The sequence below is a fragment of the Sebastes umbrosus genome, chromosome 7 (genome assembly GCF_015220745.1).
Source record: "Sebastes umbrosus isolate fSebUmb1 chromosome 7, fSebUmb1.pri, whole genome shotgun sequence".
NCBI classification, from domain to species: domain Eukaryota; kingdom Metazoa; phylum Chordata; class Actinopteri; order Perciformes; family Sebastidae; genus Sebastes; species Sebastes umbrosus.
In genome coordinates, this window is record NC_051275.1 from 14547513 (window position 1) to 14561302 (window position 13790).

The following is a 13790-nucleotide window of genomic DNA, read 5'->3' on the forward strand; positions in this document are numbered from 1 at the left end:
TTCTATACCCTGGTTAAATAATTAGCTTAGGCCTAGAGTAATCAAGTAGGATGCTAACAGTGTTCATTTTGTGTCTTTTCATACATGACAACATATGAAAAAACATTTTAAAATTATGTTAGACTATTGTTAGTTGCATTTTTGTTCTGTTTTTTTACTTGCAGTCCGGTGCTCGTCTCTGTCCATGCCGCTACCGGGTGAGCAAGCGAAGAGCTCCCACGGTTTCTGTAACTCAAACAATGTATAAAAGAAGATGCATATCAGAGGCAATTTAGAAGTGGATGGCAGACTGAACCAAAGTTGATGATTGTTGGAAAGACTAACTAAGATGGTTTTGGTGAGTTTTATTTTGTTTCTGTCAAGTCCGGAAGCGCTGATCGCCGAGCTGAACTACAGCCACGGGGGAGGGGGAGGAGGTGTGTGCGCCACCGATGTATAGGCCTATAGCTACATTTACTCAACCATTAAAGATTTATCACGTGACATGACTGTTTGTCTGAGTCATTCCACTCAGTGTCTAGAAGGTAACCCACGAGTTGGGAAACTTCCGCGAGATGGTTAAGGTTAGGCACTGATCTCGAATAGTTAAGGTTTGGCATTGGCCTTGAATAGTTATGGTTAGTATAGGTCGTCTGGCAGCAAGTCCTGCGAGAGATTTTGCCGATTTCAGATCAGATTTCGCAATTTGCGGGTTACCTTCTAGACACGACCATAAAATATGAAGTTTGTGCAACAAATTGGCAACCATTTGTTGTGAAATAAATCAAATGGAACGGGGGAGGGAGTATGCAACACATGCATATATATATATATATATATATATATATATATATATTGTATTACATCGTATAGTCTAATTGACAGTTTGATTATCTAATTAACAAATGATTATGTAGAAGTTATATGGCACTAGAATGCCTTTCACAGAATTATTTCAGTGCCCCCTTCCCCATCATATTCTTTTTTGTATTCTTCTCAGGTTTCAGTAAAATAATATAACATTTTGGAATAAAAATACAAATGAGCAGTCCAAAACTAGAGGCCAGAATAGCAAATATCTCCACAGCAACACTGAACTTCCCAGGAGAGCTGACATACGCTGGGATGAAAGTGATCCAGACTGCGCAGAATATCAACATGCTGAAGGTGATAAATTTGGCTTCATTGAAATTATCAGGCAGTTTCCGGGCTAGAAAAGCAAGAATGAAACATAACATGGCCAGAAGTCCTATGTACCCAAGTACAGCCCAGAAGCCTACAGCTGAGCCCAGAGCACACTCTAAGATGATTTTGTCCTTGAATTCCTTAAAATTCTTAAATGGAAAAGGAGGAGAAATTGTTAACCAGAGGATACATATGATCACTTGTATGAGAGTGAAACCCAGGACACTGAGTTTTTGTTGTGCCGGGCCAAACCATTTCATCATATTACTACCTGGAAGTGTGGACCTAAAGGCCATTAAAACCGCTATAGTTTTCCCCAGAACACAAGAGATGCAGAGGACAAAGGTGATGCCGAACGCTGTGTGTCGCAGCATGCAGGACCACTCAGAGGGCCGGCCGATGAAGGTCAGAGAGCACAGGAAACACAGAGTCAAGGAGAATAGCAGCAGGAAGCTCAGCTCAGAGTTGTTGGCCCTGACAATTGGTGTTTTCCTGAATCTGAAGAAAATGAATGCCACAACAGCTGTGAGGCATGTTCCAAATAAGGACGCTGCAGTGAGCAGCGCTCCCATGATCTCTTCATATGATAGAAACTCTGCCTCTTTCTTCACACAGGCATCTCTTCTCTCATTTGACCAGAACTCAGGGTGGCATCGCACACAGGTGATAGAATCTGAGAAATAATATTAAAGCAAGTGTTGTCATTTGTCTTTTGTTTTGTCTGTATGTTTCATCTTTTCTATGCATACACACTACATGAGTACCAGATAATAAATTGAGAGCCTTATGGCAGTTGCATTTTATCGAGATGAAAGATCGGGATTTTATAAGATACAGTATAAAGAGGTATTATTCAAACATTTTTTGTTTGTCTTGCTTCATTTTTTAATAACTAAAATGATCTCTTTAATCTTCTGCCCGACCGTTTGGTGGAGCACATTTTGAGTCTCTATAGGACTATGGTATATATCTAGAATAAATACATGGATTAATATTTGTAGAAGCCTATATTGAAAAAAAACAATATACTGTGGGGTCCATTTAACAAGAAAATAAAATAAAAATATTAAGAAATACAAAGAGAAAATGTTTCCATTGCTTTGCTGTTAGTGAGGACATTTAAGTGGTTATATATATTTTCAAATGTAAATTTTTCAATGCTGCTGCACGAATACAATTCTATCCACTCTAAATGCATTTGTTGCAGTTTCAGAGAGAGAGATGTCACATGAGACCAAAATTATCTGCGTACTCAGATACCACTAGGAGGAGGTGGGAAAATACTGTAGGCCTTTTTTGTATTGTGAGTGAACTGATCCTCTGATGACCTTTTTTTAAATATCGTTTTACCAATATAATATTACTACACCTGTAATGTTGCTTATTTCTCCTTCTGCACATCTTAAACAGTCATAGCAGCAGACAGACTTTCCTTTCTGGAGAACCTTGCGAGTTCCTGGCGGACACTTCTCACTGCAAACTGACAAAGGTACCTGAATGAACAAAACAACTATGAGAAAAAAATTATGGGCATTCACTTTGACAAGGCGTTGTCTTTGCAAACCTCTATTATAAATTGTATGCATCAAAATCAAACATTATTATGATACAGTAGTGTATACAATTATAACAAATGGAGTGTAATTAACATTTACAGTGATCACATTGCATCTTACCTGTTTTGAGTTCTGTGCCCAATTGAAAGACTTATTTTGCAGATTCAGCTGTTTGTCTGCAGGTAAAGATGCATCATGAAGACCAACTGTGACAAAGTCCACAATGCTATTTTGTGTTGGCTGCCAGTTTATAATTTCATACTTTGCTGCTGGATCTCCATTCTCATTAAAGTAGACCTCGTCTCCTTCCTTTGTTTTGAACTGAATCTTTTGTATGTGCTGTAAAATCTAAGAAGATATGCATCAATGTAGATCATTATTTGACAAACATTTTGTCGGGCTATTCAACATCACGATAGAGAGACTGCCATAATTTATTTAACAAAATGTCAACAATTTTCCTTGTTAATCTGACTTAAAAAAAAATCGAATTTAAGGTTATTGGTTTTCAACTCACCGTAAATGGATCTAGCTGCACCTTGTTGTCACATGTTTTGTTACAGCTCAGAATGCTATGAAGTGCGTGGGCTACAGCATACACTCCTTTATAGACATTGTTAAAGATAGGCATGAGTGACATATCTGTGAAGCTGTTTTGCACTCCAGTCAGATCTTCATGTCCAGTACATTTTCTCTGATTCCCCACTGAAGACTTTGACTGGTTGAATTTACAGCTGAACAATGTCTCCCAAAACTCTGTGAACATTTCATTACTAGATGAACTGAGCGGCTTCACATCCAACATGAACTCTCTCATGCCACTCACATGTGCTTTGGGGATGGACAGGCCTATGGCACCGTCCAGAATGTGATGCCTATCCATGGCTGCAATTTGGGAATCAAAGATCCAGCTCTCACTGCCTACCCACTGGTACCCAGTCAAGTTGTGGTGAGACAACTCATGTAGTAACACATCCATATCCATGTGGGAGAGAAAAGCAACAATCACCTTGGCAGTGGAAGCCTTGATAATGTCAATTATCTTTTGTATTTTGTCTGGTGGATCTGTTCTAAAGAAAGGTACAGAGTACTCCAGACAGATACCCAGCTGATGGGCGGCTTCTGTGAAAGTGGCCATGCCATTATTGCCGTAATCATCATTTGTTCTAATAGCTCCAACCCAAGTCCAACCAAAGTGCTTGACCAACTGGGCAAGGGCTCTGCTCTGGTAGTAGTCACTGGGTATTGTTCTGAGGAAGGATGGGTACTTAGTTTTATCACTGAGACAAGCACACGTAGCAAAGTGGCTGATCTAAAAGAAAAAAAAAAAAGAATTAGCCTATATCTCAAGATAAACATCTGAAATATGAAACATCCATACAGCCGATTACAATTATTTAAAACCTATTTTGCTATGACAAGCTGGAAGAATTAAATAATATAATGATTACATTTTTACCAATCTTACCCACCATTGGGATATGAAAAGGTCCGATGACAGTAGCTATAGCCATGCAAGGAGAGGAAGAGGTCTCTCCCATAATGGCCTGCACTTGGGCAAGTCTGGTACATGGTGCCTCGGAGGGTGCAGATGCCACTTCATTACCATTAGCCAAGGCCAGTGCTACCCTCACACCTCTGGCAATGGAGCCACAGGTATCGTAGATCTTATAGCCCAGAGAGATGCCAGGCAGTAGGTCTGTGCTGTTATTAATCTCGTCTATGGCAAAGAGCATCGCCTGGGTAAACTGGAACCCTCTGAAATTCAAACTGGATGCATACAGTTATAAATAGTTGGCATTTGTCCGTGAAATAGAAACAATAGAACATCAAATTAATACATGGACTATTTCTTATTTCAATACTCAGTTTGACTTCCTCTTAGATATTATACATCAATATAGATTAGATACAGTATAATTTACCTGGCGCATTGAAGTGGCAGTGGTTTGTGCATGTAGGTATCTTGTCTGTTTTTCCAGCTGCTGTGTAAAGAGAAGATTCCACCCAACATAATGTCCCCATCCTTAGAAAGCTGGGGGTTCTCAGGATCCCCTCTCTGCCTGCACACAGGCTCCTCGGCCTGAGAGAAAGATGCCACCAGCAACAGCTGTAAGAGTGCCCATCCCTGCTCTGGCCACCTCTGTGTGGATGGCATACCGTCTGAGAGAGCTAAACCACTGGGTGGCATCACATGTACCTTAATGCAAATTCAAAGCTTGCACTGGTATTTATACATTTTGGAGAAGCATGGACAATAATAATAGAACAGTGATGTTTTTTGTGTGTGGAGTTACAAGGTGGGGGAAGAGGAGGGAGGTGCCCAAACAGAAAAAGGGTTTTGGGCCTTAGCAAGAATGGCATGTATGAAAGTGTCCACCAGCAAATGTTATGGACTCTGCTGTTCCTTGTGTGGTCCAGTTCACTGATATCCGGTCATGTCCATGCTCATTTAAAAAAAGCTGTTATTCAACCACTTCTCAAAAAATAAAATCTTGAACATTCTCTAACCCCAAATCACAGGCCTATTTCCAAGTTGCCATTCATAGCCAAAGCCAGAGTCTCTAATGATATCTTGATGCATGGTGATACAGGAGAGTCTTCTGTTCTGGTACTGTTAGATCTCAGTGCATCTACAGTATATGGATCGAGAAGCTTGGGACAAAATAATTTCTATACCCTGGTTAAATAATTAGCTTAGGCCTAGAGTAATCAAGTAGTCTGCTAACAGTGTTCATATTGGGTCTTTTCATACATGACAACATATGAAAAAAACATTTTAAAACTATGTTAGAGTAATGCTAGTTGCATTTTTGTTTTGTTTTTTTACTTGCAGACCAGTGCCCGTCTCCGTCCATGCCACTACCGGGTGAGCGAGCGAGGAGCTCCCCCGGTTTCTGTAGCTCAAACAATGTATAAAAGAAGATGCACATCAAAGTCGATTTAGAAGTGGATGACAGACTGAACCAAAGTTGATGATTGTTGGGAAGACTAACCAAGACGGTTTTGGTGAGTTTTCTTTTGTTTGTGTCAAATCTGGAAGAGCTGATCCCCGAGCTGAACTACAGGGAGGGTGAGGAGGTGTGTGCGCCACCAATGTAGGCCTATAGCTACATGTTGTAAAATGACTTTTACTCAACCATGAAAGATTTATCACGTGACATGACTGTTTGTCTGAGTCATTCCACTCAGTGTCTAGAAGGTAACCCACGAGTTGGGAAACTTCCGCGAGATGGTTAAGGTTAGGCACTGATCTTGAATAGTTAAGGTTTGGCATTGGCCTTGAATAGTTATGGTTAGGATAGGTCATCTGGCAGCAAGTCTTGCAAGAGTTTTTTCAGTTTCCAGATCAGATTTCGCAATTTGCGGGTAACTTCTAGACTCGACCATAATATATGAAGTTTGTGCAACGAACTGGCAACCATTTGTTGTGAAGTGAATGAAATGGAACGGGGGAGGGAGTATGCAACATATGCTTATATATATATATACATATATATATATATGTATATATATATATATGTATATATATAGTGTATTACATTGTATAGTCTAATTGACAGTTTGATTATCTAATTAACAAATGATTATGTAGCACTAGAATGCCTTTTACAGAATTATTTTGGTGCCCCCTTCCCCATCATATTCTTTTTTGTATTCTTCTCAGGTTTCAGTAAAATAATATAACATTTTGGAATAAAAATACAAATGAGCAGTCCAAAACTAGAGGCCAGAATAGCAAAAATCTCCACAGCAACACTGAATTTCCCAGGAGAACTGACATATGCTGGGATGAAAGTGATCCAGACTGCGCAGAATATCAACATGCTGAAGGTGATAAATTTGGCTTCATTGAAATTATCAGGCAGTTTCCGGGCCAGAAAAGCGAGAATGAAACATAACATTGCCAGAAGTCCTATGTACCCAAGTACAGCCCAGAAGCCTACAGCTGAGCCCAGAGCACACTCTAAGATGATTTTGTCCTTGAATTCCTTAAAATTCTTAAATGGAAAAGGAGGAGAAATTGTTAGCCAGAGGATACATATGATAACTTGTATGAGAGTGAAACCCAGGACACTGAGTTTTTGCTGTGCAGGCCCAAAACATTTCATTACATTACTACCTGGAAGTGTGGACCTAAAGGCCATTAACACCGCTATAGTTTTCCCCAGAACACAAGAGATGCAAAGGACAAAGGTGATGCCGAACGCTGTGTGTCGCAGCATGCAGGACCACTGAGAGGGCCGGCCGATGAAGGTCAGAGAGCACAGAAAACACAGAGTCAAGGAGAAGAGCAGCAGGAAGCTCAGCTCAGAGTTGTTGGCCCTGACAATTGGAGTTTTCCTGTATCTGAAGAAAATGAATGCCACAACAGCAGTGACCCATGTTCCAAATAAGGACGCTGCAGTGAGCAGCGCTCCCATGATCTCTTCATATGATAGAAACTCGGCCTCTTTTTTCACACAGGCATCTCTTCTCTCATTTGACCAGAACTCAGGGTGGCATCGCACACAGGTGATAGAATCTGAGAAATAATATTAAAGCAAGTGTTGTCATTTGTCTTTTGTTTTGTCTGTATGTTTCATCTTTTCTATGCATACATAATACATGAGTACCAGATAATGAATTGAGAGCCTTATGGCAGTTGCATGGTATCGAGATGAAGGATCGGGATTTTATAAGATACAGTATAAAGAGGTATTATTCATACATTTTTGTTTGTCTTGTTTCATTTCTTAATAACAAACATTATCTCTTTAATCTTCTGCTCGACTGTTTGCTAGAGCACATTTTGAGTCGCTATAGGCCTATGGGAAATATAAAGAATAAATACTTGAAATAATATTAGTAGAGGCCTATATTGAAAAAAAAACAATATACTGTGGTGTCCATTTAGGAAGAAAATAAAAAAAATATATTAAGAAATACAAAAATGTTTCCATTGCTTTGTTGATAGTGAGGACATTAAAGGGTTATATATATTTTCAAATGTCAATTTTCAGTGCTGCTGCACGAATACAATTCCATCCACTCTAAGTGCATTCATTGCAGTTTCAGAGAGAGAGATGTCACATGAGACCAAAATTATCTGCATACTCAGATACCACTAGGAGGAGGTGGGAAAATACTGTTAGCCTTTTTTTGCATTGTGAGTGAACTGACCCTTTGATGACCTTTTTTTTAAAAAACTTTTTACCGATATAATATAACTACACCTGTGATGTTGCTTGTTTCTCCCTCTGCACATCTTAAACAGTCATAGCAGCAGACAGGCTTTCCTTTCTGGAGAACCTTGCGAGTTCCTGGAGGACACTTCTTGCTGCAAACTGACAAAGGCACCTGCATGAACAAAACAACTATGAAAAAAATGTATGAGCATTCACTTTGACAAGGCGTTGTCTTTGCAAGCCTCTAATACATTTGATGCATCAAAACCAAACATTATTTGATACAATAGCGTATACAATTATAACAATAGACTGTAATTAACATTTACAGTGATCACATTGCATCTCACCTGTTTTGAGTTCTGTGCCCAAATTAAAGACTTATTTTGAAAATTCAGCTGTTTGTCTGCAGGTAAAGATGCATCATGAAGACCAACTGTGACAAAGTCCACAATGCCATTTTCTGTTGGCTGCCAGTTTATAATTTCATACTTTGCTGCTGGGTCTCCATTCTCATTAAAGTAGACCTCATCTCCTTCCTTTGTTTTGAACTGAATCTTTTGTATGTGCTGTAAAATCTAAGAAGATATGCATCAATGTAGATCATTATTTGACAAACATTTTGTTGGGCTATTCAACAACACGATAGAGAGACTGCCATCATTTATTTTACAAAATGTAAACAATTTTCTTTCTTAATCTGACTTAAAAAAAAAAAAAAATGTAATATAAGCTTACTGGTGTTCAACTCACTGTAAATGGATCTAGCTGCACTTTGTTGTCACATGTTTTGTTACAGCTCAGAATGCTATGAAGTGCGTGGGCCACAGCATACACTCCTTTATAGACATTGTTAAAGATAGGCATGAGTGACATATCTGTGAAGCTGTTTTGCACTCCAGTCAGATCTTCATGTCCAGTACATTTTCTCTGATTCCCTTCTGAAGACTTTGACTGGTTGAATTTACAGCTGAACAATGTCTCCCAAAACTCTGTAAACATTTCCTTACTAGATGAACTGAGCGGCTTCACATCCAACATGAACTCTCTCATGCCACTGACATGTGCTTTGGGGATGGACAGGCCTATGGCACCATCCAGAATGTGATGCCTATCCATGGCTGCAGTTTGGGAATCAAAGATCCAGCCCTCACTGCCTACCCACTGGTACCCAGTCAAGTTGTGGTGAGACAACTCATGTAGTAAAACATCCAAATCCATGTGGGAGAGGAAAGCAACTATCACCTTGGCGGTGGAAGCCTTGATAATGTCAATTATCTTTTGTATTTTGTCTGGTGGATCTGTTCTAAAGAAAGATACTGAGTATTCCAGACAGATGCCCAGCAGATGGGCGGTTTCTGTGAATGTGGCCATGCCATTATTGCCGTAATCATCATTTGTTCTAATAGCTCCAACCCAAGTCCAACCAAAGTGCTTGACCAACTGGGCCAGGGCTCTGCTCTGGTAGTAGTCACTGGGTATTGTTCTGAGGAAGGATGGGTACTTGGTTTTATCACTGAGACAAGCACAAGTAGCAAAGTGGCTGATCTAAAAGAAAAAAAATAAATTAGCCAAAGTTTCAAGATAAACATCTGAAATATAAAACATCCATACAGCCAATTACAATTATTTAAAACCCATTTTGCTATGACAAGCTGGAAGAATTAAATAATATAATAATTAAATTTTTACCAATCTTACCCACCATTGGGATATGAAAAGGTCCGATGACAGTAGCTATAGCCATGCAAGGAGAGGAAGAGGTCTCTCCCATAATGGCCTGCACTTGGGCAAGTCTGGTACATGGTGCCTCGGAGGGTGCAGATGCCAATTCATTACTATTAGCCAAGGCCAGTGCAACCCTCACACCTCTGGCAATGGAGCCACAGGCATCGTAGATCTTATAGCCCAGAGAGATGCCAGGCAGTAGGTCTGTGCTGTTATTAATCTCGTCTATGGCAAATAGCATCGCCTGGGTATACTGGAACCCTCTGAAATTCAAACTGGATGCATACAGTTATAAATAGTTGGCATTTGTCCGTGAAATAGAAACAATAGAACATCAAATTAATACAGGGACTATTTCTTATTTCAATACTCAGTTTGACTTCCTCTTAGATATTATACATCAATATAGATTAGATACAGTATAATTTACCTGGCGCATTGCAGTGGCAGTGGTTTGTGCATGTAGGTATCTTGTCTGTTTTTCCAGCTGCTGTGTAAAGAGAAGATTCCACCCAACATAATGTCTCCATCCTTAGATAGCTGGGGGTTCTCAGGATCCCCTCTCTGCCTGCACACAGGCTCCTCGGCCTGAGAGAAAGATGCCACCAGCAACAGCTGTAAGAGTGCCCATCCCTGCTCTGGCCACCTCTGTGTGGATGGCATACCGTCTGAGAGAGCTAAACCACTGGGTGGCATCACATGTACCTTAATGTAAATTCAAAGCTTGCACTGGTATTTATACATTTTGGAGCAGCATGGACAATAATAATAGAACAGTGATGTTTTATGTCTGTGGAGTTACAAGGTGGAGCAAGAGGAGGGAGGTGCCCAAACAGAAAAAGTGTTTGGGGCCTTAGCAAGAATGGCATGTATGAAAGCGTCCACTAGCAAATGTTATTGGCTCTTTTGGTCCTTGTGTGGTCCAGTTCACTGATATCTGGTCGTGTCCCTGCTCATTTAAAAAAAGCTGTTATTCAACCACTTCTCAAAAAATAAAATCTTGAACCTTCTCTACCCCCAAATCAAAGGCCTATTTCCCAGTTGCCATTCATAGCCAAAGCCAGAGCCAGAGTTTCCTATTCTGGTACCGTTGGATCTCAGTGCATCTATACGTTTCATTTAAGCCTCAACATGTAACAAAATTGCTCCTATGTTGCCATTCTTCATCCATCCACCAGATGCACTCAGATTCTCCCACCCGTCCCAGTAACCCGACTCTCACTTCTACCTGCTCACCTGTCTCCACTTTCCCTCATCAGCCCTGCAGTATATTTTCCGGCCAGTGCCTTGCTTTCTAACCATCTGAACCTGAGCCTGAACCTGAACCTGAACCTGTTCCTGAATCCGTATGCCTGCTTGTTTGCCTGTACTTCTTACCTGCACATTTCCTGTTCTTCAGTGGATTCTCAGTTCCTTCTGTTTAGATGCTGCATGCTGCCCATGCCAGTGAGCTTTTGTATTTAAGTTTGTTAAGACATCTCTGAAGTCTTCCTATCTGCCTGGACTATCTGCATTTGGTTCCTAATTGTGCTCACCTGTGTAACAGTGAAATCTGCCCACACATTCACCAGACAGTCACTAGCCCTGCCTGCCATTTTCTTGGCGTAAGTATGGAATTACCAAGGAACTTTTACTAAATAAAGACCCAAGCTTCTTGAAGTCCCTTGCTGCATCTGGAAATGGGATCCTGATTTTGTCCATGAAGTGGCATTTTTCAGGTGGTAATTTTTTGCAAGCATAGCTTCATATCCTGTTTCTCCTGAACCCATCACTCCAGCCTCCATTGCACCTCAGTTAGCTAACCTCCAGCCTGCACCCGGGGCTGCTGGACTCCAGCCTGCAACCTGGTCTGCTTGTAGATCTAGAAGATCTGGCAGGGCATCGGCGGACATGGCGGACTGAAGATCTGGCTCGGCGTCAGCAGTGATGGCCGATTGGATGACAGAGGTTTCTGGCTGGTTGTAGGCGCTGTGCAGTGGAGGCTCTGTGGTGCTGGGCAGCAGAGGCGCCAAGGAGCTGTGCAGCAAAGAAAACCAATGACTTCGGTAGCCATGGGGAACACGCCTTCTGATCTGCCTGCCTTGAGCCGGCTTTCCACCGCCTGTTTGCGCTGATCCTGTATCTGAACCCTATGAGCCTTCAATGGACCAGTTGACGAGCCACCCTGTTGTCCAGCAGCCATCTCTAATCGGGTCTCACCTTGCCATTTTCGAGGGGTATTGTGGATTCCTTAAAGAAAGGTATGGACCATGCCATCTCCATGGACTCAAGCCACAATCTTTCCATGTAGCCTAACCCCTGGCAACTGCACTAGTACCCCATGAGGTACTGGCATTTTAAACAATAATATACTTACAACTTTGTGGCAACAGTTTGGTTGAGGCCCTTCTGCCTTTCAACATGACAATGTTGTCCTACATAAAGCCAGGTGTATGAAAATGGGAGTTTGGTATAGAAGAATCGGACTGGCCTGCACAGAGCCCTGGCCTTAACCCCATTAAAAACCTTTGGGCTGAACTGAGACTGTGAGCCAGGCTGTATCACCCGACATCAGTGCCCAACTCAGTTTATTCCTATTTCTAATACACTTGTGGCTGAATAGGAGGAAATCCCTGCAGCTAGTTCAGCAATCCTGTGGACTGTCTTCATAGAAGAGTGTCGTATAGCTGCACATCATTTTGGCCATGTCATGTAGATAGATAGGTAGATCGTCTTTAATGTGATAATACACTGTTATATGGACAATAGGAACGTGTGGAGAACAGTCAAAGGCCACAGGGTTGAGTCCTTTCTTTTTGTTTTTGTTTTGATTTTCTTGATGTGAGCTAACCACTCAGCCATTGTGCCGATCCACGTGATATTTGGTGCTTTTTAATTCTTCATTAGAACTAGTTGTCCCAGTTTGCACAACTTTTTGCCTCAAATACAATAAAATGGAAGTATAATTTTGTAGATCCAGAAAAGATATATAATATTCACCTATTCTGATTGACTGGTTTAAATCATATCACTAAAACATTTCATAACATACACATTTTCATGTGCTAGTTATTGTGAAATTTTTGCAAAACTAAACTGTCTTAGTTAGGAATTGATCTGATATCTAACTGGATGTTTTCTGCAAACCATTCAGCACATCACATTAAGAGTTGATCTTCCCACAAAAAACAAAAACTTAAATTGTGTCTTTCTTTCTTATATTCATTATTGGAGATCATTGAGTTCGAAAGGCAACATCATGGTCAAAGGGCACAGTCTTGACAAAGGCCTCACAAGTTCTCCAGTAGAGATCTTAATGGGATCATGATGCAACAGACCTGATGGGAAGTTTCCAGTGTAAGCTGAGAGGACAGGTGTGGAGTGGAGCTAGGCGGGAGACACTGTGAACTCCAGAGGGAGTTTGTTAGTTTGTTAGTTTGTTAGTTCGTTAGAGAGCTTGTGAGCGGGAAGAGCCTGAGGTGTAAGTCATGGTCAGGCCTGAGGCACCTGCACTTCGCCACATGTGCTCTAATCAGCCCACAAAGGACATAACCTCTGGAGAGGTCCAAAGTGTTTCATAAACTAACAGGCATCTCTGCAAACACACAAACAACACTTTCATTTTAATTAAAGAGGGCCCAAGAGGCATATCAGCTGACTATTAAACATCCCTTTGACTGGAAAATAACAATAACACCATATTAAATATCACATGGCCCAATGCCTTGCTAAATCAGGTGTGTGTTAAATTGTTTATTTTGATTAGTTGTCAAAAGTGTAACTTTAATCCCCCTATCCACAAGCAGAAATCCCTAAAAAAGTTTTGACATGTAGGGTAAAATAATAAAAAATTAAATGAATGTGCTAAAATCATTCTTTTCCACATTTACAGAGTTGATTATTTATACAGTTAAAGCTTACTGGCTGGTACAGATATAAGATAAAATTACAAAATAAAAGAAAAATCAGCCCACATTCATGAGATGTTTAAGATGTCTGATCAGACTTTGTGTTAACAAATTTGTGATCGTATTAAACATCAAATGACGATTTGTGGGTAATACATGTTATGGAGTGCAACCTCTAAACCCATTTTGTATGATTTAAAGAACAGATTGCACAAAACAGCACACTTTTACCTTGCCTGTGTGACCTGTTAAACACTGTTTTAAAACTCTGCTGGTGGAAGTTTTCA

General features: G+C 40.6%; 2 protein-coding genes across 2 annotated transcripts; both read right to left on the minus strand.

Moving 5' to 3' along the window:
* Positions 1 to 929: 929 nt before the first annotated feature.
* Positions 930 to 4749, minus strand: LOC119491659 (extracellular calcium-sensing receptor-like). Its single transcript, XM_037775820.1, has 6 exons — positions 4646 to 4749; positions 4193 to 4490; positions 3238 to 4032; positions 2841 to 3068; positions 2534 to 2657; positions 930 to 1837 (listed from the first exon to the last, which is right to left on the minus strand). The coding sequence occupies exons 1-6, from the start codon at positions 4732 to 4734 to the stop codon at positions 930 to 932; spliced, it is 2442 nt and encodes an 813-aa protein (XP_037631748.1). The 5' UTR covers positions 4735 to 4749.
* Positions 4750 to 6337: 1588 nt separating this feature from the next.
* Positions 6338 to 10150, minus strand: LOC119490988 (extracellular calcium-sensing receptor-like). Its single transcript, XM_037774540.1, has 6 exons — positions 10047 to 10150; positions 9594 to 9891; positions 8642 to 9436; positions 8239 to 8466; positions 7937 to 8060; positions 6338 to 7245 (listed from the first exon to the last, which is right to left on the minus strand). The coding sequence occupies exons 1-6, from the start codon at positions 10133 to 10135 to the stop codon at positions 6338 to 6340; spliced, it is 2442 nt and encodes an 813-aa protein (XP_037630468.1). The 5' UTR covers positions 10136 to 10150.
* Between the last annotated feature and the right edge of the window lie 3640 nt (positions 10151 to 13790).

Coding starts and splice junctions, on each gene's coding strand:
- LOC119491659 (XM_037775820.1), bottom strand. CDS start 4,734: ATGTTGGGTGGAATCTTCTCTTTACACAGCAGCTGGAAAAACAGACAA. Junction 4,033..4,192: donor GACCTTTTCATATCCCAATG/GTGGGTAAGATT, acceptor TTTTTCTTTTAG/ATCAGCCACTTTGCTACGTG. Junction 3,069..3,237: donor TGCAGCTAGATCCATTTACG/GTGAGTTGAAAA, acceptor ATATCTTCTTAG/ATTTTACAGCACATACAAAA.
- LOC119490988 (XM_037774540.1), bottom strand. CDS start 10,135: ATGTTGGGTGGAATCTTCTCTTTACACAGCAGCTGGAAAAACAGACAA. Junction 9,437..9,593: donor GACCTTTTCATATCCCAATG/GTGGGTAAGATT, acceptor TTTTTCTTTTAG/ATCAGCCACTTTGCTACTTG. Junction 7,246..7,936: donor AGAAACAAGCAACATCACAG/GTGTAGTTATAT, acceptor ATTATTTCTCAG/ATTCTATCACCTGTGTGCGA.